The sequence below is a fragment of the Rhinopithecus roxellana genome, chromosome 1, assembly GCF_007565055.1.
Source record: "Rhinopithecus roxellana isolate Shanxi Qingling chromosome 1, ASM756505v1, whole genome shotgun sequence".
NCBI lineage: Eukaryota > Metazoa > Chordata > Mammalia > Primates > Cercopithecidae > Rhinopithecus > Rhinopithecus roxellana.
In genome coordinates, this window is record NC_044549.1 from 142,101,305 (window position 1) to 142,126,219 (window position 24,915).

The 24,915-nt window shown below is 36.0% G+C and overlaps 1 protein-coding gene across 7 annotated transcripts in view; it reads right to left on the reverse strand.

Moving 5' to 3' along the window:
• The window catches only part of NLGN1 (neuroligin 1), an 887,800-nt gene that overhangs the window by 725,718 nt on the left and 137,167 nt on the right, over nucleotides 1-24,915 (reverse strand). For 2 of the 7 annotated variants that reach the window (XM_030931994.1, XM_030931989.1), the window contains exons 1-2: nucleotides 3,066-3,558; nucleotides 2,571-2,630 (exon numbers count right to left, since the gene is read on the reverse strand). In XM_030931994.1, coding sequence (XP_030787854.1) covers nucleotides 2,571-2,630; nucleotides 3,066-3,558 — 553 coding nt within the window. Of the gene's footprint in view, nucleotides 1-2,570; nucleotides 2,631-3,065; nucleotides 3,879-21,932; nucleotides 22,054-24,915 lie in introns of those variants that run through there. The other 5 variants (XM_030931999.1, XM_030931991.1, XM_030931988.1 and 2 more) reach the window with 4 other exon arrangements.

Consider the following 24,915-nt stretch of genomic DNA (forward strand, 5'->3'; position numbering starts at 1 on the left):
AGGGATAAGATTTCTTTCCTTTTATACACACCAAAGTACAGAAAATGCTTTGCTCTTTGTAAAGTTGTTTGATTATAAGTTCTATGGGAAGGGCGTTCTTTGTTTCATTTATTACTGGCTGACTTGAATAGTACGTGGCTTGTAATTGGCAATTAGGAAATAGTTTTGCATGAATACAGCATGCACAGATTATAGAGTACTTGGCTCAGGGATGGGGGTCCATCTGTCTCTACAGGTGACCCATACACACATAAAAGAATAAATAATAACAAGACAGGATTTGAATGGCATCTAGATAAAAGGCAAAGCAGCTATTCTCACAGTTCCTGAACCATCATTCATAAAGTCCTGGCAAAGCAACTATTCTCACAGTTCCTAAACCATCATTTATATACTCCTGGCATTCTACTGAAAATCTCACAGTCCATATGCAGTATATATTAGTATATATATAAACAGATATAAAGTGACTAATAATTTCTTGACTCCCAGAAATGTGGTATCTTGAAATAACCAAAATAGCCCCTTCATGGTAGAAAAAAAATAAAAAACAAAAAACAGGTAAAAGTTTGGAAAATTGATTTCTACTCCTCTACTTAACAGCTAAATTCTAAACCTTAGTTTTTGTTTAGTTTAAAAATACTGTTTATATAATATAATTACATTAAAATTTTTTTGTTATTTAGACTTTAGGATAATGTACAAACAGCTAATAAATGAGCACAATGTATTTAATAATAATAATAGGATATATTAAATTCCCAAGCCAAAATGATTTTTAGAATGCATAGTTAATAGTATGAATAAGCACAATATATTTAAACTGTAAACCATACAGGCTCAAGTGGGCATTGATAGATGTTGTCCTCATTCTAATTATTAATTAGTTCAGAGTTTGTGAAGGTACATAGCATTGCCTACACATCTCTCTGCCAACTCTCTTACTAAAGCAAATGAAACCAACAATACAAAGAACAATGAAAAATAATTTTCTAATAAATCTTTTATCCTCTAAAGTTGTATGAGAAGAAAGGTCACTTTCTCACTCACTAGCTTACCTTTTGGTGCTCTTATCTTTTTCTTCATCATACATATTTTTATGTATTATGCTCTATTTATGCATTCCTCAATAGCATCTTTATTTATGACTTTGTGAATCAACATCTTTGTAATAGGAGGTGAAAGTCACTTAGCTAATTACACATGCTTGATAAGCTGCACAATAATAACTACTGCAGTACTGTACATTAGTTGAAGGTATGTAAATTACTGCAATTATTTTCAATTTGCAGAAAAAAAGACTTTTTTTAGTTGTTTAAAACATCCTTGTTGCCTCCATATCCATCTTCTTAAGTATACTGTGCTTTTAACCCAATTCATAATATCAATAAAGAATGAAGGTTAAATCCCACTCTACCAGTATCACCCAAGAAATAAGAGCAAAGACAAAACAAACAAACAAAAAAATCCTCAATGTAATGCAAATACTTCTGAACTGAGTTACGAATTTTGTTATTTATAAAGTGTCTTCCATATAAATGCGATCCCATTAAAACAGAACAGTTTAGACATTCCTTGCCCCACAAGGATGCTATAACGAAATCTGATTTGGTCCAGTCAGGAGATTAGAAGTGCATAGAGAGATAGAATGTGCAGCATTAGAATATTAATGACTTCTGTATGAAGATGGGAAATTCTACAAAGTTATGAATAAGGTCAAAATAACACTTAGATGATTTACTGCCATAGAAAATCATACTCTCCTATGAGTGATTTACTGAATGTTATATAAAAGCGGAGTGTGGACAAGCTACATTCAGATGCAAGCTTGCAGCTGTCAGTGTCTACATTTGCTCAATCTGGCTAGAGGATGATTTGAAGGTTGATTTAATTGTAGCTTCTGAATCATGCACTTCTCTATGTTTTAAATTGTTTAACGTAAATATAAAAATGTTAAAGTAATTTTAAGACTGTAAATATTTAGTATCAAATCTGCAAAATCTCATTCTCCTCTGGAAAAGTGACTGAAAATGAAAAGACTAAGAAAAAAACACTATTACCTTGATAACAATAATTGCTCAATAATTATGGAAAATTTACCCTTAGGATGAGAAAGTCCATAGAGTGTTCAGAAGGAATGCTGAGAATAAACGAAAAACTAGATTTGTGATTGAGTGATCAAATTTTAAGAGGAACACAAATATGTATCTGTAGAAAAGAGTTCAGAGATCAAAGATCAAAGTTACCAGTTAGTAAGACCGCATTGTTTGGGCTCCTTGCAGGTATCGTAATAGCCTAAATAAATATTCCACTACACACAAACTCAAAGCAGAGATTCAACTCTTACTGATGCTACCAGCACCAGAACACAAGACACAACCAATGAACCAATGTAATCTACTCAGCTAGAGCGCTCCTTAACCACCTTTCTATTTTGACAGACTTCATCAGATTTCAAATATCACCTAACCATTTACTTCCCAGCATCAGCAAATCATCCTTAAGGAGAATATCTTGTTCTTCCTCTGCAAGCTTTTTCCCCCATTTTTAATTTCCACTTTTATACATACCTCCTTTTCTACATATTTTCTTGCCGGGCTTTCTGGCACATTCCTTGGATATTCTTTTTACTGAAAAATGAATAGAAGACTAGAAAATAACATGGCGCTCCATCACAGACCGCCGGAACATGCAACACCACTATCTAACTCAATACGCTCCTGCATTTACTGAGTGCGAAAGATCCCCAATTCGTTGAGCCTGCACATGCAATGAGGAAATGTTGATGCATCTTCTCAGAAGTCATTTGGTAGGAAATGGAAATTAGAAACCCATTTCTACCTAAATATACGTGCTGTGGAGGAAAGAAAATGAGTAAGCACAGGAAAAAAATAAGTACAGATACACTGACACAAATAAACAAAAAGAGCACCATGCACGCATGTAAAATATGTCTACATGCCAACAGGAAAAGCCATGCATACTACCAGTACACATGAATTAATATTGTTAGAATAGAAAAAATATAAAAATATATCTCCCTGTTTTTCCTGCAATAAACTCACCATCCTCAGTTGGGACATATATATTTAGATATAGGCAGTCTTCACTCTGGTCTTGTACATATGATGAAACCACATCCAAGTTATTAGTAAACCACACAGGAAGCATGACTTCTGGCAGTCTGCCATCAATGATATTCTGGGGACACACAGGAGCAAATTGAGTGGCATTTCTGATATCTGACCAGGGAGATGGTGGTTCTGGAGGCTGAAAACGACGTTCCCCTGTTGGTGGGGCTGCATATGGAACCCCAAGAAATTGAATAACAGGCCCCAAAATTTCATTATTGAGTTCCTTCTTAATCCCTCTTATCTTTCCAAAGTTGGTAGTCACCAGTGGGTCCACATCATCCAATTTTTGTGATAGCACATGACCAGCCTGAAGTAAACATCCCAGCATACAGAGAGTCAATGGGGCACCCAGTCCCCTGTGTACCACACATGCCATCACTGCTCTCCAAACATAATTTTGCCACGTGCATCTGGGCAGTGCCATGGTCCCACATTAGGTGTCTAGTTGTCTGGTTACAGTGAGGCAAACGTATTTATATCCACTTGAGAAAGGCTGTATAATGGTAGAATATACCTCCGATTTCTTAAAGGGGAGCTTGTTGAGGAAAGCTCTGAAAGATCTTCAGACAGCAGGTATCTCCCACTGATTTCACATGTATTGGAGCAGCATCTTCAATCATCACTCTTTATCAGACCATATCCTATTCAACATTCTGTTTCCCATATTAGCAATGTGGCAAGAGTGGGCATTGACTGTAGTTTTCTCTCTTATAAATCAAATCCAGTTAGCTGCGGGTCTATATCCTAGAAAAAATGAAAATAAATCATGAGTTGGAACAAGCTAACATAGACAGTGTGATAACTAGATGTTTTACAATCTACAGAAATACATTAATAATGACTAGCATCAGGTAAGTTAAATGTTACCATAGGAAAATCATGGATTGAAGTGAGATGACGATTACAAGATTATTGAGAAATGTGTCTGCTGACGTCATATACATTTATGTGGAAGCAAGCCTTGTTAAAATACACAGTTTTAGAAACATGTCACAGTAAAGTATTTAAAAATACTGAATATTAGGTGTGAAATTTATACTTTATTAATAGTCTTCAATCACTTCAAGCTATAGAAGATTAATTTATTTCCATTTTAAAACCCAATAGCAGAAAATATTTCAAGAAACTGGCAGTAAACTAACAGAACAGATACAAACCCTGTAAGAATGACTGTATGCATTGCAAAACACACAAAAACATGGTTCCCAACCCTATGCTTATCAAAAAAAAGGAAGATAATATCAGGACAAGAAAACTAATATGAGTTCAGCTATGATTATTCAGATGAAACTACCTCACTTCCTTGCTGTATCTCAAAAATCGTCATAAAATTTTGCTTATAAGTTTCCTATTTGAAATTAAGATTCAGTAATTTAAAAGAGAAAATGGCATTGGATACAATTTGTAAAAAAGATAGAAGTTTACACATTTTTTTGCAGACAAGTTATTTTACCATCTTGCTATGTATTATAGATATCAATAAATTTGCAATGCAAAAATTAATTTATGAGTCAAAGTCAATATATTTTAAATTACAATTTTTTTCTCACTGTCCGTTAGAGATCAAAGGAAGATTACAAAAAGACAGTGTGGTGATTAAAAAAAAAAATCGTACCTAATCATGGCATCTTGCATATTAACACTAATCAAACATCTATCACTATTTACAAAGTTCAACTTAAAATGCATCAGAATAAAATGTAACATTTGGTGCAATGCAATCCTCGGAGTAATCTGACATTAACTGTCAAATAATGTACAGCTCAAAAAATGTGTCTTTTCTTGTTCAAGCAACCTTTTGAAGTGCTTACTTTGAAAATAAAGTGTTGATTTGTACTAGAGATGGTTCTATCCTGTATATTATGGGAAGATTCCTAAAGAAGTGTTGGTTTAGCAGTGAGACTGCCCTGACTTTCTGTTGTTTAAAAGGAGATTGTAAAAACTATATAGGGCAGCAGGAGATTTGGTTCTGGCCTAGTGTGTCTTTAGCTCTGAACAATCCATCACAGAAGGCTATAAGGAGATAAATGTCTTTCTTTGAAAATACTTTAGTCTGTGTTAATTCACATACCTTTGCTGTGAAAGCACATTAACATACAAAAGACAGGCTTAGACCAATCCAATTCCTGTTCCAGAACTCTGGCATTTATCGAAGATTCAGCTACACAAATGCATTTTTGTAAAGTGTATCTTATGCTTATTCTTGTGCAGCATCATAGTGGGCCACAGCATGAATGAATCTTTGTGAGTTCCTTTTAGTGTTAAAAATGCACTATTTTAACACCTAACCTAGAAACCTGTGGTGAGGTCTTAAAAGTCTCCATCATTATTTTTTATTCAACCTAATTTTCAATTACTCTACAGCAATTTCCAAAAGTTTTTCTTCGCACAACTGATATCAAATACTTGTTTTGTTATTAATAAAATAACACTCCTTTTTTTGTACTCAGAAATCAATAACTGTGTTAAGGATAAAGAAGCTCCTGTTTCCACTGATGTGCTGCTTTAATGCAAATTGCAGAGGATTGGAATTCTGCATGCCATGATGGATTTTCAAATTTGAATGATGTTTAGCTCCTGAGGTTACAAAAATACCCCCTTTTACACGTTGTATGTATGGAGAACTATAGTATTGACCCCCCAAAAATTTTCAGAAATTGCTACTATAATAACAGCAGTCATCCAGGTCAAATGTAAAAATATGGCTTATTTAAAGTACTAAAATTTAAAATATATATATACCTAAATAGAAAGTCTCAAATTTGCTGACAATTTTCCCCCTATTTATTGATGCTTCCTTAGTGTATACAAAATCCTCAGTTTTCATGCATTTATGTCTCATTGACAACAACCCTATGAAGTAGATTCACAGTTATCACCTTCTTACTCATGAGGAACTCAGACTTGAAGAGGTGAATTTCACCTTGGCCAGGGTCTCATAGCTAATTGTTAGCAAATCCAGGCACCCATTGCTACCTGATTTAAAGGTCATCCTTATGATCACCACACATGATAGAGTCTCTCAGTTCAAAATTATCACTTTTTAAGAAATTGATCCTAGTGTATTTAAAATTGAATTGTAAAAATAGTTTATGTTTCTTCAGAAGATGAAGTCTCAGTAAATATTCTGACAATTTCACAGGACAGAGAAATAAAAAATGGTCTACCCTATTCTTATGGGAAGTTAATATTTCATTTTGCTATATATTTTTATACATATTTTATTAGCTTTACCCTATATTGAATGTGGTGATAGGTTTCTCTTATGTCATTACACAAAATCATGTTAAAACAATGATTTGTGTAATAATTTGGTTATTTATGCGGAACCAAAAAACCCCCAAACTATGACAACCTAATTGTCCAGCAATAGATATTGATAAATTAATTATGATGTATTCACAAATTCAAATTATATACATTAGTGAAAATAAAGGACCTAAACCCAAAATATCAACATATATAAATCTCAGAATTTTTGACAAAACAAGTCACAGAAAATTAGGTACAGTAAATACTATTTAAATAAAACTTAAACTATGTAAAAGAATATTATATATTATTCTCAAATACAAAAATACATAGTAACAGGATAGCTGTCATCTCTAAGTAAAAAGGAAAAAGAATAAGGCTTATTCTAGCAACTAATAAATTAATTGGGCCAATTATTTAATTGACATCTAAGACAGATAACCTGTGGTAAGGCCCTAAAAGGCCAGCAATGAACTACAGCAAGTTTGACAAAACCTTAGTATTTGAATTCTCTGTATTCTTTTGTATGTTTAAAATATTTCAGAATACACTAAAATAATAAGGCCAGAAAACTCGTACTCAGTAGACCAAATCACGTATTACCCGTACATTAGCCTATCAATCCAGAGGGGACTAGCTTCATCTGACTTCGAAGTTAATGGGGATACTAGCTCATAAATTTCCCCATTATTCCTCTTTTTGACTTAAAGCATGTATAGTCCTACTAAAAGAACAAAATCAAAATAAATAATATTTAAAAGGGCATCATAAATGCTAATACATTTTCTCCCTTACATTAATTCATCAAAAGCTGGTCCCTCAACTAGTTTGTTTCTGAGAAGCTCAGAAAAAGGAGTAGGGAGAACTGTATGGGACGTTAGATAATTATAGTGGGTGGCCACATTCATCCAATCTTACACTCACTCAGCAAACATTAGATATTTACAATGTGCAAGCTATTGCACTGAATGTTAAGGAGAATTGAAAGACATGCACAGTCTACTCCTTATTCCCAAGTAGCTTACGCCATAGTAAAGGAATAAGTAATCTAAAAAAATTACTCTAACGCAAGATGAAATGTGACATGTGTTCAATAAATACAAGATGAATATGGGAGCGGGACGTAGCAGGAAATATCAAACTTCTAACTTTATATACCTTTTACATATCTTTTTCTAAAAAAAAAAAAAAAAACCTTTTTATTTCTACCTTGCTTTGTTTTATTGTTTGCATTTATTTGTTTTCTTGTTGAACTCAACTCCTCCCTGTTAAATTTCTTACTTGGGGCAAGATTTTGCATGTGTGTTTTAAAAAATATCTTTACGTTCCTCATAAAATCTATATGAAAATTTGTTACATAGTGCAAGCGTGGTTGAATCTCAGTTGGTCTGGATTGACAGCATGCTTACTGTTAAAGCTCCCTGGCTTGATGGTGACCCTTAACCAATGTTATACAATATACAGTGGATCCTTGTTATTCATGGTAGTTATGTTCTATAAAGTCATCATGAACACTAAATTAGGGAACACAGACCTTTTGCTTTTAAAGACATACACATGTATATGTGTGTGTATATATATATGTGTGTGTGTGTACACACATGTACATAGATATACCCACATATATAGATATATAAATCTCACATAGATTATAGGTTATAATCCTTAATGCTTGTAACTAGTAGATTCTGTTTTATGTTATGAAAGAAAAACTGAGGTTCTAAAGCAATAAATGCCTGAGGCTGCCTCACTAACAGGTGCTAGAGTTGGGATTAAAATGCCCCCAAATTGGTCCCAAAGATGAAGCATCTTGCACTGCACTGCACAGCCTCTACCACTGCACAGTGTCCATCCTGTGTCCACAAATTTGAAACAAGAAGGCAGAGAGATGCCTTGCTTGACTTCAGCTGGCAAGATGCTCATAGGGTGACTCAAAGTTTTGCTGCTTTGCTCATGTCTGTGGAATGACTGTAAACGTGCTATAAGTGTTGATTTTAGAATTACAAATACATTTTAGTGAATAGACAAGTTTGCAAATACAGAAACCAGGAATAATGAAGATCAACTCTACTAACTAAAGACAAATAATGTTTTGTACTTATAGGTCTGTGAGTTGTTTGAAGTCAGGCCACACTAGCTTGTCAACTATATATGCTAATAATAAATGGATATAAAAATTAACTTAGTAATAATATAACAAATAATGCAATTTAATAATATCTGGTTTCAGCAGAGTGTGATAAAATTTGATAACCAAGGCTAGCAATATACCTGAAATATATCTACATGATCAGTTCACTGTAAGAGAACCTGACCACTGACAGATATTGGGTTTCCTGTAGCAAAACGTTTCATATACACATTAGTGGTGGTTAAAGACCTGGAGACAAAAGGGTATTCTTTGTGACCCAGGAGTGGGAGAAAAAAAAAAATCCAGAGTCTGAGATTGTTTAAATTCAATTTAACACATTTCCTTCTTCTGCTGTTGCCATACTGTATTCTTTGCCTGTAATAAAGCTGTCCAATGAGTATAAACTGTTTGACACCTTTCAGCAAATGAATACTTAGAGTAACTAATGTGTAATTAACTCACATAGTAAGTACTTAAAATGGGATGAATATACAAATGAACACAATTTTACAAAATGGTATTAGGCTTCAAAAGAAGAGACAAGTCTACCTCCAGCTAGCAAATTAGAAACGAGTTCATGAATCAAGGGAAATTTGAGATGGACTTAAAAGAATGAATATGATTTGGATAAATACTGATGGTCACAGAAGGGATCCCACAGTGGAAAGAATGTTCAGTAGACACTGTGCTGCTCACACTTCCTGAGGGCACTTTCACATTTTAATGACTGGTTTCTGCCAGTATACAAAGGCCTGGCCTCCTTTTCTCAATACAGAATACTCAGAGGGGCCACTTCAGCCCCAAAGCTCCCCATGAAAATGGGGAGAGGGAGGAGTTGGTTGAGATTCTCTTACTCCCTTACAGGAATTGTTCCCAATGGCACATCCCAGGAAACTTCTTGTAGACAAACCTTCATCTCAAAGTCTTATTTTTTCCTTTGGAAGCCTGACTTATGACAGAAAGAAAAGTAAAGGTTTTTTTTTTTTTTTTTTTTGAGGAAGGCACAGTCTAGTTTGCCCAGAACACAGAGTAAATGAGGATGAGCATTGGATAAGATTGAGATGGCAGGCTACAGCCAAATCAAGCAAGCCCTTCATTAAGAGGCTAAAGTGTTTTGATTTTATTCTGTAGATGATGAAAAGCCATTACACATTTCTAGCAGAAGGAAAGTATTATCAAATTCATTCACAAGAAAATTAAACTGGCAGCATTTTGGGACAGAGATCTCTAAAGCAGTGTGTTCATACCCCACCACAAGATGATTAGATAAGGGAACAAAATGGTTGAACTTCTATTTGCCATTTTTTATATAAAACAAAAAGAGAAAGCAATTAAAGTTTGCTAATATGAATATATGATGTAACACCAGTGTCATCACATGGCTATTGATGCGTAGCACTTACAGTGTTCTTGGGAAGGTAGATTGGTCTGTAGTGCAGCTGGTTAACCACCAGCAGCACTTTGTTATTGTCCATTGTTCAGTTTCAAAGTGCAGTGATGAATTAAAGTTTATATCATTGGATAAATAGATTTACACATTTGTGTCAAGTTGTAATTAAAGTAACCCTTAAAAACAAACTACTGGATTAAGTTTTTATCAAATATCAATGAAAGGGAGTACTAGAAATACAATCATAAATAAAGAACTGTAAAAAGGCAAAATGAAATTTCTACTTTTAGGACAAGCTCTTCTTCAGCTATATCACAAGATTAAAAATAATGGCCATCTAATCAGATATAATAACAAATCAGAAAAATGTTTGAAAACCTCAAGAAGATAACTTGAAGTGTGAATGAATTCCCATTTTATTCGTTGTGAACTGTGCCCTAAAAAATCTCTGTGCCTTAAGATATTAGTGAATAATGCAACGAAGTCATCAGTATTTATAAGACATTTTAAAACACTGTTAATTTTATCTTTCTTATCTTCTTAGTACCTATTTTTGTGTATGTTTTGCAATCTGGTGATAGAAATATTTATCAAATATATATATGTATATTCATACATAAATTTTATTAAATATATATGTATATTCCTACATACATTTTTGATAACCAAACCATATTTTTTACTAAAAAATAACATATATGTATATATGTATACATTTTTCACCTTTAGCAAAAATATGGTTTGGTTATCAAAAGCACAGAGTAGATACAAAGGTGTGGGAATCGTTACCTTTGTGAATGAACTGGTGTAAAAGAAACCTGAGAGAATCTTAATTTCAGGTTCAGTTTGAAATATCAGCTGTTTTCATCCACAATTATGTGAAAATGGCAACAAAAACAACTACTATTGTAGGTCACCCTCTACTTGCCAATCACTGTCCAAAACACTTTACATAGTTCATGTCACTTAGTTTTCACAACAGATTTATAAGCCAAGCATTCTTAATTGAGGTGAGAAAAAGAAGGGTGAAAGTGGTCAGATAACTCTCTGAAGTCCACAATGCCAGGAAAAGGCAGATCCAAGAAACAAACCCAAGACTGCCTAACTCCAAAGAACATATCCTGAACCTTTGTGACACAGGAGTTTGTGTGCTGCACCTCAGTGAGACCAATTCAGTAAAGTCCTATGCTCAGGTTGAGGAACTGAGGAGGGTGAAACACATAGAATAGCAACAGAAGCAAAATAAAAAGGCTGCTCATCCACTTGCTGGGGTTAGTTAATAGTTATAATTTGCAACAGCCCCAAAGAGTGTGGTATTGAAACTTTTTTCCAGGAACATTCCACAGCCTGGGGCAGAGAGTAAATGACAGAAGTCAGGGTTGGGGATAAGGAAGGAAAAAATGGTAGAACAGCAAAGAGCAAAGGTTACAAGAAATGGTAATCCTAATGTAGAACAGATCAACTAAATCTAAAACAGAGTTAAGCAGTACTAGACGGACATGAAGGGGAAAAATAAAAGACAATTAAAACCAAGGCCAAAAAGGGTTTACTCTGAGATGAGAATATCAAAGTTCAAGATCTTGATCATGGAGAAGTTCCAAGGGATGCCAGGACCCATGTTGTGGCCATATTAACATAAGGCTATTGAGAACTAAAGTGATGACAAGTTTATTCTGCCATGAGCATCATTTAATAATAACTGGATTAATGACAAGCAGCAAATGAGTAAGTACTGGGGCTAAACATTGAGCTAACTGCATCATCTCCTTTACTGTCTCTAAGTACCATGAGGTAGAGATCATTATCATCTTCTTGTAACAGATAATTAAATTGAAGTCAGAAACACAAAGCCACAGTAACATCCTTCAATAAAACAAGAGCACATTTTATGGATGTAGCAAGCTTCAAGAAATAGAAAGTGACAAGACAGAAGAATTAACACTCTCTAAAGACAAATGCTGTCTCCTTCTTAATTTTGCCCAGAACCTCCTTCCGGGAGAAATTGTGGGCAGCCCTCAATAGTTTTCCAGAGTTGCATGAAATTCCCCATTTCTCTGCAGAGTATACAAATGGTTCTATTTGTTCCCTTTCCCCTTGGGCTACTTCCACACTAAATGTACCTCTCCAATAACAATAAAAAAAAAAGAGAGAGAAAATAGAATGTGAATGAGAAAAGGCCAACTACAACTTAAATTAATTGGAGAAAAAATTTTACTAATAAAATAGTTTTTTTTAAATAACAAGGAGTGAAACATGAGCACATGGTAAAGGTTATACCTGGTAGCAACTAATTTTGCAAATAAACAATACTAATGGAGGGTAACACACATGATATGGTTTGGCTCTATGTACCCACCCAAATCTCATATTGAATTGAACTCCCACAATTCCCACATGTTGTGGGACAGACCCAGTGGGAGATAATTTGAATCATGGGGGTGGTTTCCCACATACTGTTCTCATGGTAGTGAATAAGTCTTATGAGATCTGATGGTCTTATCAGGAGTTTCTGCTTTTGCATCTTCCTCATTTTCTCTTGCTACCACCATGTAAGAAGTGCCTTTCACCTCCTGCAATGGTTCTGAGGATTCCCCAGCTATGTGGAACTGTAAGTCCAATTAAACCCCTTTTTCTTCCCAGTCTCTGATATGTCTCTATCAGCAGCATGAAAATGAACTAACACAATAAAATGGTACCGGTAGGGTGGGGGCACTGCTGAAAAGATACCCAAAAATGTGGAAGCAGCTTTGGAAATGGGTAACAGGCAGAGGTTGAAACAGTTTGGAGGACTCAGAAGAAGACAGAAAAATGTGGGAAAGTTTAGAACTTCCTAGAGACTTGTTGAATGATTTTGACAAAAATACTGTTAATGATATGGACCATAAAATCTGTCTGAGGTGGTCTCAGATGGAGATGATAAACTTGTTGGGAACTGGAGAAAAGTTGACTCTTCTTATGTTTTAGCAAAGACACTGGTGGCATTTTGTTTCTGCCCTGGAGATTTGTGCAACTTCGAACTTGAGAGAGATGATCTAGGGTATCGGACAGAAGAAATTTCTAAGCAGCAAAGCATTCAAGAAGTGACTTGGGTGCTGTTAAAGGCATTCCGTTTTTTAAGAGAAGCAGAGCATAAAAGTTCAGAAAATTTGCAGTCTGACAATGCCATAGAAAAGAAAAACCCATTTTCTGAGGAGAAATTCAAGCCAGCTGCAGAAATTTGCATAAGTAACAAGGAGCCAAATGTTAATCCCCAGGACAATGGTTAAAATGTCTCTAGGGCATGTCTAAGGTTGGTCTTCACAGCAGCCCCTCCCATCACAGGCTTGGAGGCCTAGGACGAAAATACGGTTTTGTGGGCCAGGCTCAGGATCCCTGTGCTGTGTGCAATCTACAGACTTGGTTCTCTGTGTCCCAGCTACTCTAGCCATGACTAAAAGGGGCCAAGTTACAGTTCAGCCCATGGCTTCAGAGGGTGCAAGCCCCAAGCCTTGGCAGTTTCCACATGGTGTTGAGCCTGTGGTTGCATAGAAGTGAATAATTGAGGTTTGGGAACCTCCACCTAGATTTCAGAAGATGCATGGAAATGCCTGGATGCCCAGGCAGAAGTTTGCTGGAGCAGCAGGGAGCTCATGGAGAACCTCTGCTAGGGCAGTGTGGAAGGAAAATGTGGGATCAGAGCCCCCACACAAAGTCCCTACTGCGGCAACACCTAGTGGATCTGTGAGAAGAGGGCCACCTTCCTCCAGACCCTAGAATGGTAGATCCACCAACAGCTTGCACCATTCACCTGAAAAAGCCACAGACACTTAATGCCAGTCTATGAAAGCAGCTGGGAGGGAGGTTGGACCCTGCAAAGCCACCCGGGTGGAGCTGCCCAAGACCATAGGAACCCACCCCTTGCATAAGCGTGACCTGGATGTGAGACCTGGAGTCAAAGGACATTATTTTGGAGGTTTAAGATTTGACTGCCCTGCTGGATTTTGGACTTGTGTGGGGCCTGTGGCCCCTTTGTTTTGGCCAGTTTCTCCCATTTGGAATGGCTGTATCTACCCATTACCTGTATCCACTTTGAATCTAGAAAGTAACTAGCTTGCTTTTGATTTTACGGACTCAGTTGGAAGGGGCTTGCCTTTTCTCAGATGAGACTTTGGACTATGGACTTTTGGGTTAATTATGTAATGAGTTAAGACTTTTGGGGACTGTTGGGAAGGCATGATTGGTTTTGAAATGTGAGGACATGAGATTTGGAGGGGCCAGGGGCAGAATGATATGGGTTCTATGTCCCCACTCAACTCTCATCTTGAATTGTACTCCCATAATTCCTATGTGTTGTGGGGGGAACCAGTGGGAGATAATTTGAATCATGGGGGTGGTTCCCCCACACTCTTCTCGTGGTTGTGAATAAGTCTCATGAGATCTGATGGTTTAATCAGGGGTTTCTGCTTTTGCATCTTCCTCATTTTCTCTTGCTGCCACCATGTAAGGAGTGCCTTTCATCTCCCGCCATGATTCTGAGGCCTCCCTAGCCATGTGAAACTCTAAGTCCAGTTAAACCTCTTTTTCTTCCCAGTCTTGGGTGTGTCTTTTTTTTTTTTTTTGAGACGGAGTCTCGCTCTGCCGCCCAGGCTGGAGTACAGTGGCTGGATCTCAGCTCACTGCAAGCTCCGCCTCCCGGGTTTACGCCATTCTCCTGCCTCAGCCTCCCGAGTAGCTGGGACTACAAGCGCCCGCCACCTCGCCTGGCTAGTTTTTTGTATTTTTTAGTAGAGACGGGGTTTCACCGTGTTCGCCAGGATGGTCTGGATCTCCTGACCTTGTGATCCGCCCGTCTCAGCCTCCCAAAGTGCTGGGATTACAGGCTTGAGCCACCGCGCCCGGCCTTAAAAGGGTGGGTCTTTATCAGCAGCATGAAAATGGACTAATACAGCACAGCACTGGAAGCAGAGCTCAGTTAATTGGGCCCAACTTGTTCACCAAGATTGTTCGTCCTGGAGAATGCTTTCCCCATCGATTTTCTTCTGGAGGGACCACAGTTAGTATCTTTCAAGGCCTGGGTCAAAAGTCAGTAAGACTTCCTTCCCTAGTCCTTCAAGTCATAAAAATACTCCCTTCTCTTACCTCTCAAAACATTTATTACATTTTTTTGCAACTAAACACACAGTACTTTTTTCCACAGTAATTTGTAATCTCAGTTTCCATTTTCATTCCTATATTTGGTAAATAATTAGTACTAGGCATTGGAGAGGACAACATGAACAGGAGAGGAATAGTGCTAATATTCATGAAGACAAAAAAGTAACTATTGGGTAATAGGCTTAGTACCTGGGTGATGATATAACCTGTACAACAAACCCCCATGACATGACTTTACCTATATAATAAATCTGCACATGTACCCTTGAATAAAAAATAATTGTTTTAAAAAGACAGAAGTTCAATGGGGGAAGATAGACTTTAAGTAAGTCTATTACACAGACAGTTATCTAGTAATAAATACTATACCAAGAAGGATAATGCCAGGTATTTTGAGGGGAGATTTAAGAATATGGAGTTGGAATGATGATCCTCCTGAAGATTTAATCTGGAAACTGGGATCTGAGATTGAGTAGGAGTTGGCAATTGAAAACCAAGGTATAGAATGTGCCAGAAGTAACAGGAAACCCAAATGCTATGGAGGTTGGGGCTTTCCAAAGAAATCACTGTGAACTGAGAGAAGGGTAGCCCATCAGACTGGAGACGAGAAAGGATGTGATGACTCAAGAATTTGTTGGCCATTTTAGGAGTGTGAGATCTTATCCAAAGTATGATGAGAATCATTATAATCATACAAATGACTTGATCAGATTACCCTTACACTTTGAGTAGAGGCTGTGTCTTTTGAACTGTTGGTTTTTAACAACCAGCCCCAGAACAATGCATTACATTGTAAGTCCTCAGAAAATATTTCTTGAATGAATGACCCATTAATTCATTATACTATTTTTCATCAATTAACAAAACCCTCAGATTTTATTTATCCATCTGTGATGCTTGACCTCTGTGAAGGCATTAGCTTAATTAAACTTGCAGCCAGGGAGAATGAAACATAGAAGAGGTGGAAACAGGTTACAGTACAATGGAAATTTCTCATCATGTAGGAGTGTGCACAGATATCCATACAGACTGGCAGCTAATTCCATTATTGTGTGGCAAAAAAGAAAATAAAATAAGATTCTAAGATGTCATAATAGCTTTTCTGACAACACAAAGAGGAAAAGATTAAGGTGACAGCATTGTCTTCTGCATTACACAATTGAGTATTTCTGCTACAACCTTCATTACAACTAATGACTAAATATTAGACAGATTTTTATTTTGTTATTCTGAAGAGAAGGAGGGCTGAAAAAAATTAACATTAACTATATAAGTTTTATTTTCTATTTATTCTGAAATGATTTTCAGGTGTAATTTCCAAATATTAATTGTTAAATCTAGAATCTACTTAGGAAGCGAGACTTCCAAATGAACAGGAAGATGAAGGGGGCAAGAGGGGCAAAAATCAATGAGACTGAGTGTTTTTCAAAAGTCATGGGCAACAGTTTTAATGTATATGTAAAATACAACAGGATACATTTTTAAAACCAGTTGATGACCCTGTGATCCCACAGAAGAAAATGAATAATCACTCAAGAACTCAGAAGAGACAGCCTGGTAGAGCTGATTACTTCCCTTGATATTAAGTTGATGCTTTTGTCTGGATGGGGCCACCTTTGGGTCACAAGTCATTGCTTCCAGAAGCAACTTAATTATGCCTGCTAGTATCTTTATAGAGAAGTTAACACAACCTAAGAAGAGTGCTACATTCTCAACTCACTCTTTAAGCTTATTTTTGTTTGTAGTGAGTTGCTGATGCCTGGGAAGAGCGGAAAATTGCCATTCCTAGTTCCCTGCTTAATTAAAGTCCAGTTTAAAAAATCCCTTGTTGCCAGAGAATAGCTGCAACTTTGGCAGGGCCAGTGCTAAGTTTGAGTATGACCCTGTGCCAGGGTGTGTCAATCTTGACCCCTTGGAGGATGATCAGCAGAGAGAGGGTAGTTAAACCTTTGTGTCCATTCAGTCTCAGGCTTTTGCTGGAATTGGCAAATAGTGTAGTGACTATTGTTTAAGGAGTAGTTGTCTACTAGGAACTGGACTAAGACCACCAACTCCTTTCACATAAGGCACCAAACAGCAGTAATGGTTTCCTGTCACTCCTGACCTGGCTTAGAGCTCAACCAGTGATACAAAGGAGAAAGAATATCACACTATCAATCTTCTTTATATATCTACATCATTTTCTCCCTTCATATAAAAGTTGCATTAGTACTAATAAAAATAACAAAATTCAAAACAATGCCCTGTTCATGGGCCATTTGTGTAACACAAATAGTACATCAATATATTAAAGAATAGAATAGAATATTAACAAGAATTTAATATACACATGGAACATAAGTTGCCAAATAAAGTCACCATATAAATTCAAATTTTATAATAGGGAGAATGGGATCATAAAGTTTTACAAATGAAAAAAGATCTTAAGTAATGATGAAAATCCCCAACAGTTATATTTTAAATCTTACTGTCTTATTGTTCATGTTCTACCTGTTTGAAATAACTTTTAGTAATTCCAACATTCCAACATTCCCTGAGATATCACATTTTCTTCATGGAAGAAAATAACTCTAATGTACCTTCAGTAAATTATAACAACATAAATAATCCTAATACACTTGTAAGTCTTGATCAAATAATTTATCAAAGTGAAGTATATAAACTCCACATGAAATCACTAAAAAGTTTCAATTACTATCGTCTTTAATTAATATTCAATTTTTGAATAGAATCATTCCTACCTTTGGAATTTTGTACGTTATTTAAAAATATTTGTCAATTCAAATAATTACTGGTTATACATTTTTTAAAAAGCAAAAGTGAAGATCCCAGGCATTCATTACATAAAGAGGTTACATAAGTTAAATCAACGTTTGTCCACTTAAAGCTAAGTCCTAAGATGTCAACTGCATTAGGTAGGTCTAGTCTCAGGCTGGAACTTAATTTCCTGTGATACATCACTGTGGTTTTTGAATTCACATCTGTAGTAGTAACCTAACTTGCATTTGTTCCAAAATGAATTTCATGCTCAACTTGTTTTTCTTAATTAAACTTCCTTTAGCAGTCCCTAATATGTGTATTATTCAAACTCATTAGTCCCACTCACAATTGCCTGTCATTTTTTTGACTACACATTCATATATTGAAGTGCTGTGTTGCTATATATAGGAAGAAAATTAAATAATAAATATGGGGACTTGAACGTTTTTATGAGTGTCAGGATGAGAGAGTGCCTGCAAGGCCCATAAGGTTTCACACAAAAGAGGCATTACTGCTAAAGCTAACATGCTGACACATCTCTGATCTATAAAGTCTGCAGTAATGGCAGCAGTAAAGCGTTTTGCCATTGACTAGAATTTCTCTTACATGTAACAGAAATAGGCACAGAAGAGATTATACTGACTGTTATAAAAGGAATTCATATAAAAATGCCCCAAAAGTTTAATGTCTAATAATTTCAAATGATTCACTAGTTTTCCCTGACTTCACTTAAGCTTTGAGTTGACAGTCATTCTCTATCACACAGGTTAGCTACCAAATGGCTGTGGGGTTTTTTGTTTGTTTGATTTTACTTTGTTTGGGGGATGACTCCTGAAGGCAGAGATTATTCAGATCATTTTATACCAACATAGTAATGTTTGGTATTATCAACATTATTTCATTAATAATAGAACAAAAGTGACCAAGCAAATGTGTTACTATTAAGGAATCATTTTTCTTAGAAACAGTTGGGAATGTTGCTATCCCACAGGATTATATGGTTAGCTACCTCATGATGTTTTAAATTATCTCTTAAAAAGCAATAAAAACCTTAGATTCATCATGAGTGTTCACAAATTTGATATTTTTCAATGGTTGGCAAATTTGATAAGTCAAAAACTTGAATTTTAAATTAATTGAAAGTTGATTTTTGTTCTTTTTTATTTCTCAATAAAGCAAAAGAGATGGAAGATTTGCACTTGGAAGTGTCATGTGTTAAATTTCAACAAGTCATTTAAAAATAATTGCCCTTATCACTTTGTTTCTAATTAAGAGTGTGTTACTAACTTCTTTGTAATGTAAAATAATATTTAATGTAGTTAATCACCTCAAAATCATAGAAAGAATCTATAGCAAATGTGTTAGCTTTTCCTGAATGTTAGGCCAGTTACAACACATAAAAGGTTTTTGAGGGAGAGGTGCAGCTGTCAAGCAAAACTCCAGTGAAAGAAACATCAGTTTTTCCATAGTGATAAGCTTAGGGGAATCCAGTGTTATTTCTTGTCACTTATATCAGAAACTGTGCTTGCAAATTTCCAGGGCTAATTGAGAGCTTCCATCTCTTCACCCCAAACTACCACATTTTGTGTTACTCTGATAGAATATTCACAACTTATCAAGTCTACCATGTTCTTTTTAATAATTGTGACCAAAACTATATATCAGGTAAGATAGAGCTAAATGTAAATAATTTTCTCAGTGAACTCCTCAGGTTTTTCAATAGTTCTTAGAACAATCCACTCTATTAGGGAGAGCATTTATCTAACTGGGTACCTTACTCTTTGTTTACTGGCCACAACTTAAAAAAAGTTTTGGTGTGTAGTTTTGTATATACTTATTTCCATTGTTATTGGCTTTCCAAAGTGGATTTACTACCTACAATGTTTACCAAAGTTTTGTGTATGTACTGCTTGTAGAAACAAAGGATACAGCCCCTCCAAGTAGATCATAACAAAGAGTAGTTCACTTTCTCCCTTTTCATTTTAACTGACAAAAGAGAATATAACAAGGGAGCAGAAGGGATTGTTTATTCTGACAGAAACATATTTTCCAGGCACTACAAAGGCACATTAAGTTAAGTCTTCCATTTTAACACTATGGCACAAGCAATGACTACTGATTTAATGGTTTTGGAATATGCAAATCAACTTTTAAAAGGACCTTCTTTTTCATGTTTCAAATTATCCATCTATTTTTATATCAACAGCCACATTCTCTATTAGCTTAAAAAGAGATTTCCAACCCACTTACCACTCACCGTCATTACTTATTTGCTATTACTACTTAAAGTTATTTGCTATCTGTCTTTTAAAAATCCGGTTAAACTTTGAAAAATATTTTAAAAACTATTAGACAGTGTGACTAATTAGGATCAGTGGCTAGACTGTGCCACTACACAGAACGTCCATTCTTCTGCTTTCAGCCTGCACAAGAATCATGTGACTTATAGCAGAGTAAAAAGAGACTCACCTAGCTTCTCCGATATCTCCTTAAAACTAACAATTGAGTTTGTAGAAACTATTTATTATTATTTCTATAATCTCTAAACAATCTTACATGATGCCTACTGAAATAGGAAATATCTACCTTTTCTATTTTAGAATTCCTGGGAGACAAAAGTTTTATATTTTGCTATTTCATCTTTAAAAATCAATTCTCACATGCATGCTTCAAAATTAGATTTCAGAAGCACACATACACAGACAAATCCAGGGAGAAAGTTTGGTGAGACTAATCTTTTAATAGTCAGAATGTCGCATGTAACTGGAATTCCTGGAAAAAGTACTAGAGAATGAGTGTGCTTCAGATGACATTGAAGAGTTGCCTTTTGATAAATTCACACATAACAGATTTCAGTGGTAAAACCACAAAGGTATCTGCATACACTTCATAATCTGTAAACCAGAAACCCCTGAAAAAAGGTAATACTTTTCTTCTAAAGATTAAATCATACCAAGTGTATGTTTTATCTTTTATCTCCATTTTATTACAAGGCATTTGAATGTCTAAAAGTTTAAAATTAAACGAATTGGTGTTAAATTAAAAAAAGAAAGCCAACTAAAATTGTGATGTTGAAGTCTCAGATTCATTAGCCTACTGAACACATTTATATACATCCCTCAAATAAATCAGTTCTTTGTACGCAATTGTTCTAAAGCTACGGGGACTCCAAAATGAGTTCAGAATAATATGCTTTTCTGGGTTCCAAAGCAACTTTTAGTTGCCTGAGTCAATTCATATTCATTCATTTGAGTGATTAATTATAGCTGCTGAAATTGATTTCCTTCTGCAAATAAAGATGAGTTTTTCTTGGGAGCTACAAAATCTTTTAAAAAAGAAAAAATCCCTGAATTAAGCTGCAAGAAAATGTCTGGGAACGCGCGCGCACTGCTCAGTTGGAAAGAAAAGCCAGTAAGTGGCGAGGCAGGCAGGTCAGGGATGCATCAGAAATGCAGCCCTCTGCCTGGAGCACTCGCTAGCCCGGGCCCTCGGCAAAAAGCCTGCAACGTTTTCCTGGGCTGCTCCAACTCGAAGAAAGTTACCTCGGACTTGTATTATGGAAAGTCCTGCAAGCGAATTACAAGATAACATGTGTGGCTAGTCACCCACTTCTACTGTCTCTATACGGTGCAGTGACCCTGTAACCCTTTAGTGTCCAGTTGAGAGAAGTGGGAAGCGGGAAGGGGTAGGAAGAGAGGGGTGGGGGAGGAGACAACATGAAAACAGCCAATTCCCGCTGCAAAATATCCCCCTAGAAGCCACGACAGCCGCCGAAACGGCGGCCGAAGCACCAGCGATTTCTACTTGGGCTTTTCCGCTCTACATACCGCCGCCTCCTCTCCTTAAAGTATTGCTAGGAGAAAGCACTGGATCTGGGAAGCATCTCCCAACTGAGAGATTTTCAATGTAAAGTTGAGAGCTTGGAGAGCTGTTTGGCTCCCCCACCGACGCCACAAAAATAAGGTTTTTAGCTCGATCTAGGTAGCTCCCTAGCGATTCCCCCGGGGATGCGCGAGGTGGTTTTACATTCCCCTTTCTCTCTCTGTTTCACAGGCATCGCGTCCGCATCACCTTCCGCGCAGTGGCACAAAACCCTGTCAGCCCCCTCCCAATAAAAGAGCCACAAACTTACCCTCAGCAAGATAAATCCACAGAGGGAGACCCCTCATCTTTCCCCGGTCCCTTTGCAGTGATTCAAGGAGACCGTTTCTGCAACACTTCGCCGTCAAATTCAAATTCAAGCTGAAATGGTCAAAGTATTTACCAGTTTCTAGACGCTTTTTTGAAATCTCGAGCACCCAGTAATTCTTGTTTCAGGATTCACGACGCTTCCTTTTCTCTCTCTTTTTTTTTTTTTTTTTTTTTTTTTTTTTTGCTTTAAGCATCCGCAACCCCAGTTTTGCCCCCCCCGCCTTTTTTTATTCACCCACGGACACTTCCAAAACGTGTCGATTGATCCTTTTTTCTCTCCAGATGCAACCACGATCCAGAATCCTGGGGACCCAAAGCCACCTCCATGTAAATCCGACCATCAGGAAAGAAATACAAATGATCAAACAACGTTACTTCTTTCGGCTGCAATCAGATAATCCTACTAATCCAACAGATTTATCTCGATTGGAAATTGACCTCAAAAATGAATTCCCGGTGCTGATGTCCACAAGAACAATTTCATAACCCTGTTCGGATGACTGAAAAAAAAACTCTGGTTTCTTTCTTTCTTTCTTTTTTTAAAAAATCGTTTTTTGATTCTGGGTGCACTCCTTGCAAAAAAAAAGAAAAAAGAAAAAAAAAATGCCGAGGACCCTGGTTTTACCCTAATATAGGTTTCTACACCAAATCGGTGCAGGATGAAAAATGGTACAAAGATACCCCTAGTGGCTAGAGGCGATATTGCAGGGATCTCACTTTTTTTCCCATCCCCTCTCCTCACCTTTTTTTTTTTTTTTTTTTCTGCCCCTTCAGATAACTGGCTACTGTAGTAGTTAAAGAAGGTTGAACTGCAGTTAACATGAATAGTATATGACTGCTTGAATAAAGCATCTGATGTTTCTTTGTTTTATGTTTAAAGACTGAATCTTCTGTGCTTCTGTCTCCTCTGTATTCTTTTTTTTTCTACATCATTTTCCCCAATGGCAGTTAGTAGCTAAAATGCCAATGTGAGGCAACTCGGTGATTTCAAAGCAACTGTATTTGCTTCCTGAATAACTATCGATCTAGAAGAAGCCTCAATCTTCCTGATATGCTGCTTTTAGAAAAATATTTAAAATTTTATTTCCTTTGAAGGAATATGATTGTGTGTGTGTGTGTGTGTGTGTGTATTCTTAGACAATTTCTTCTTATTTTGGACTTTTAGTGTTCATTCAGCAAAGCAAGTGATAGTTCCTGTACGCCTGTGGTCACAGAACAAGGTCTAAGAGTCATTACATAGGCCTCAATGTTGCTTACCTGAATGCTTTGAAATTCAATGACCTCAAGATTATCCCTAGCATTTCGGACAGGCTCCAGAGAGAGTCAATGCAAGGAATTTCAGGACTTTGTTTTCCCAAGCACTCTAATCACACTTTGAGGACTTGAAACACAAATTGGGCCTAGTAAACTAGAGAAGTTGAATTCTCTTTCATGGTGAGGGGTTCTGTAGCTGCAAGGAACCCAAGATATTCTTTAACTGACTAAATAATTAAGCCTTTTTGGTGTACAAGGTGTTAAGGAGTCAAAAGACCTTTCTTCTACCACTGGTGTTGCTATTAATTGGCCATGTGACTTCGGGTCATAACTTTTTGGCCCACAGTTAATTTTTCTATTAACACTAAGGGGTAAACTGACATAAATCAACAAATATACATGTTCCTGGATGGGAGAATCACTATGGTAAATTAACCTATAGAACTAATGTAATTATTAATAAAAACTACTACAACTTTTTTGTGGAACCTGAAAAGTTAATTCTAAAATGTGTTTGCAAGGGCAAAGGGTAAGAAATTATCAATACAATCTGAAGAACAAGGTTCAGGAAGTTCCCATACGAACTATTAAGGCTTAACGTAAAATAACAGTAACTGAGGCAGTGCAGATTTGGTTCAGGGCTAGAAACTAGTCCAATGGAACAGAATAGAAAGTCCAGAAAAATATTCATGCATTTATAGACACTTGATAAATAACTGGTGACATTAGAAAGCACTGAGGGAAGATGACATATTCAGACATTGAATTAGCCATGTGAAAAAATGATAATACAAGATTGCAACTTCACATGTATGTATGTTAAGGTGGGTTAAAGAACTAAAGATTCTGAGCAAAATTTTACAACATTTAGAGGGAAATAGCTTTATGATTTTGGATAGATGAGAACAGAAGGGTTTACTAAACAAGATAAAAAAACCAAAGTCCATAAAGAAATTATGTTAAATTTGATATATTAAAATAAAACAATTATATACATCCAATTTACACTCATAAAAGATATTTGCAATGCATATAACCAAAGAAGGATTATAATCCAAAGTACATAAAGGGTCTTATAAAAGATAAAAAATATGATAGGAAAGAATGGGTTAAGGAAATGAATAGTTGATTGACAGAAAAAGATTCTCAATGTCCAATAAGCATCTGAAAAAGGTCCTCAGTCTAACTAGTTATTAGAGAAATGAAATTCAAAATAATGAAATTTCTGTTTCCTAGTCATGAAATTGGCAGAAATTCACAAGTCCAGCAAAACTTAATATTCATGAAAATGTGAAGAAATTATGGAGAGTATATGATAGTACAAGTTCAGAGAGCAGTTTATCAATAGTTGAACATTCTTATGCCCTATAATCCAGTTTTTCCACTCCTAGAACTATTCATTCCAGAACTATTTGAAAGAGAAAAAAACAGTAGGAGGGAGAAATTATCTAAACACCTTGAGATAAATAATTGGACAATTTGAAAGAGAAAAAAACAGTAGGAGGGAGAAATCATCTAAACATATTTAGATAAATAACTGGACAAAATATTTATAGAATATTCATATACTGCAATAGCAGAAACAGGTAACAAGAAAAATGAATGTTACCTTAGCTCCTTGAACTTATATAAATTAATCTCAAAAAATATAATGTGGAGCAACAACAACA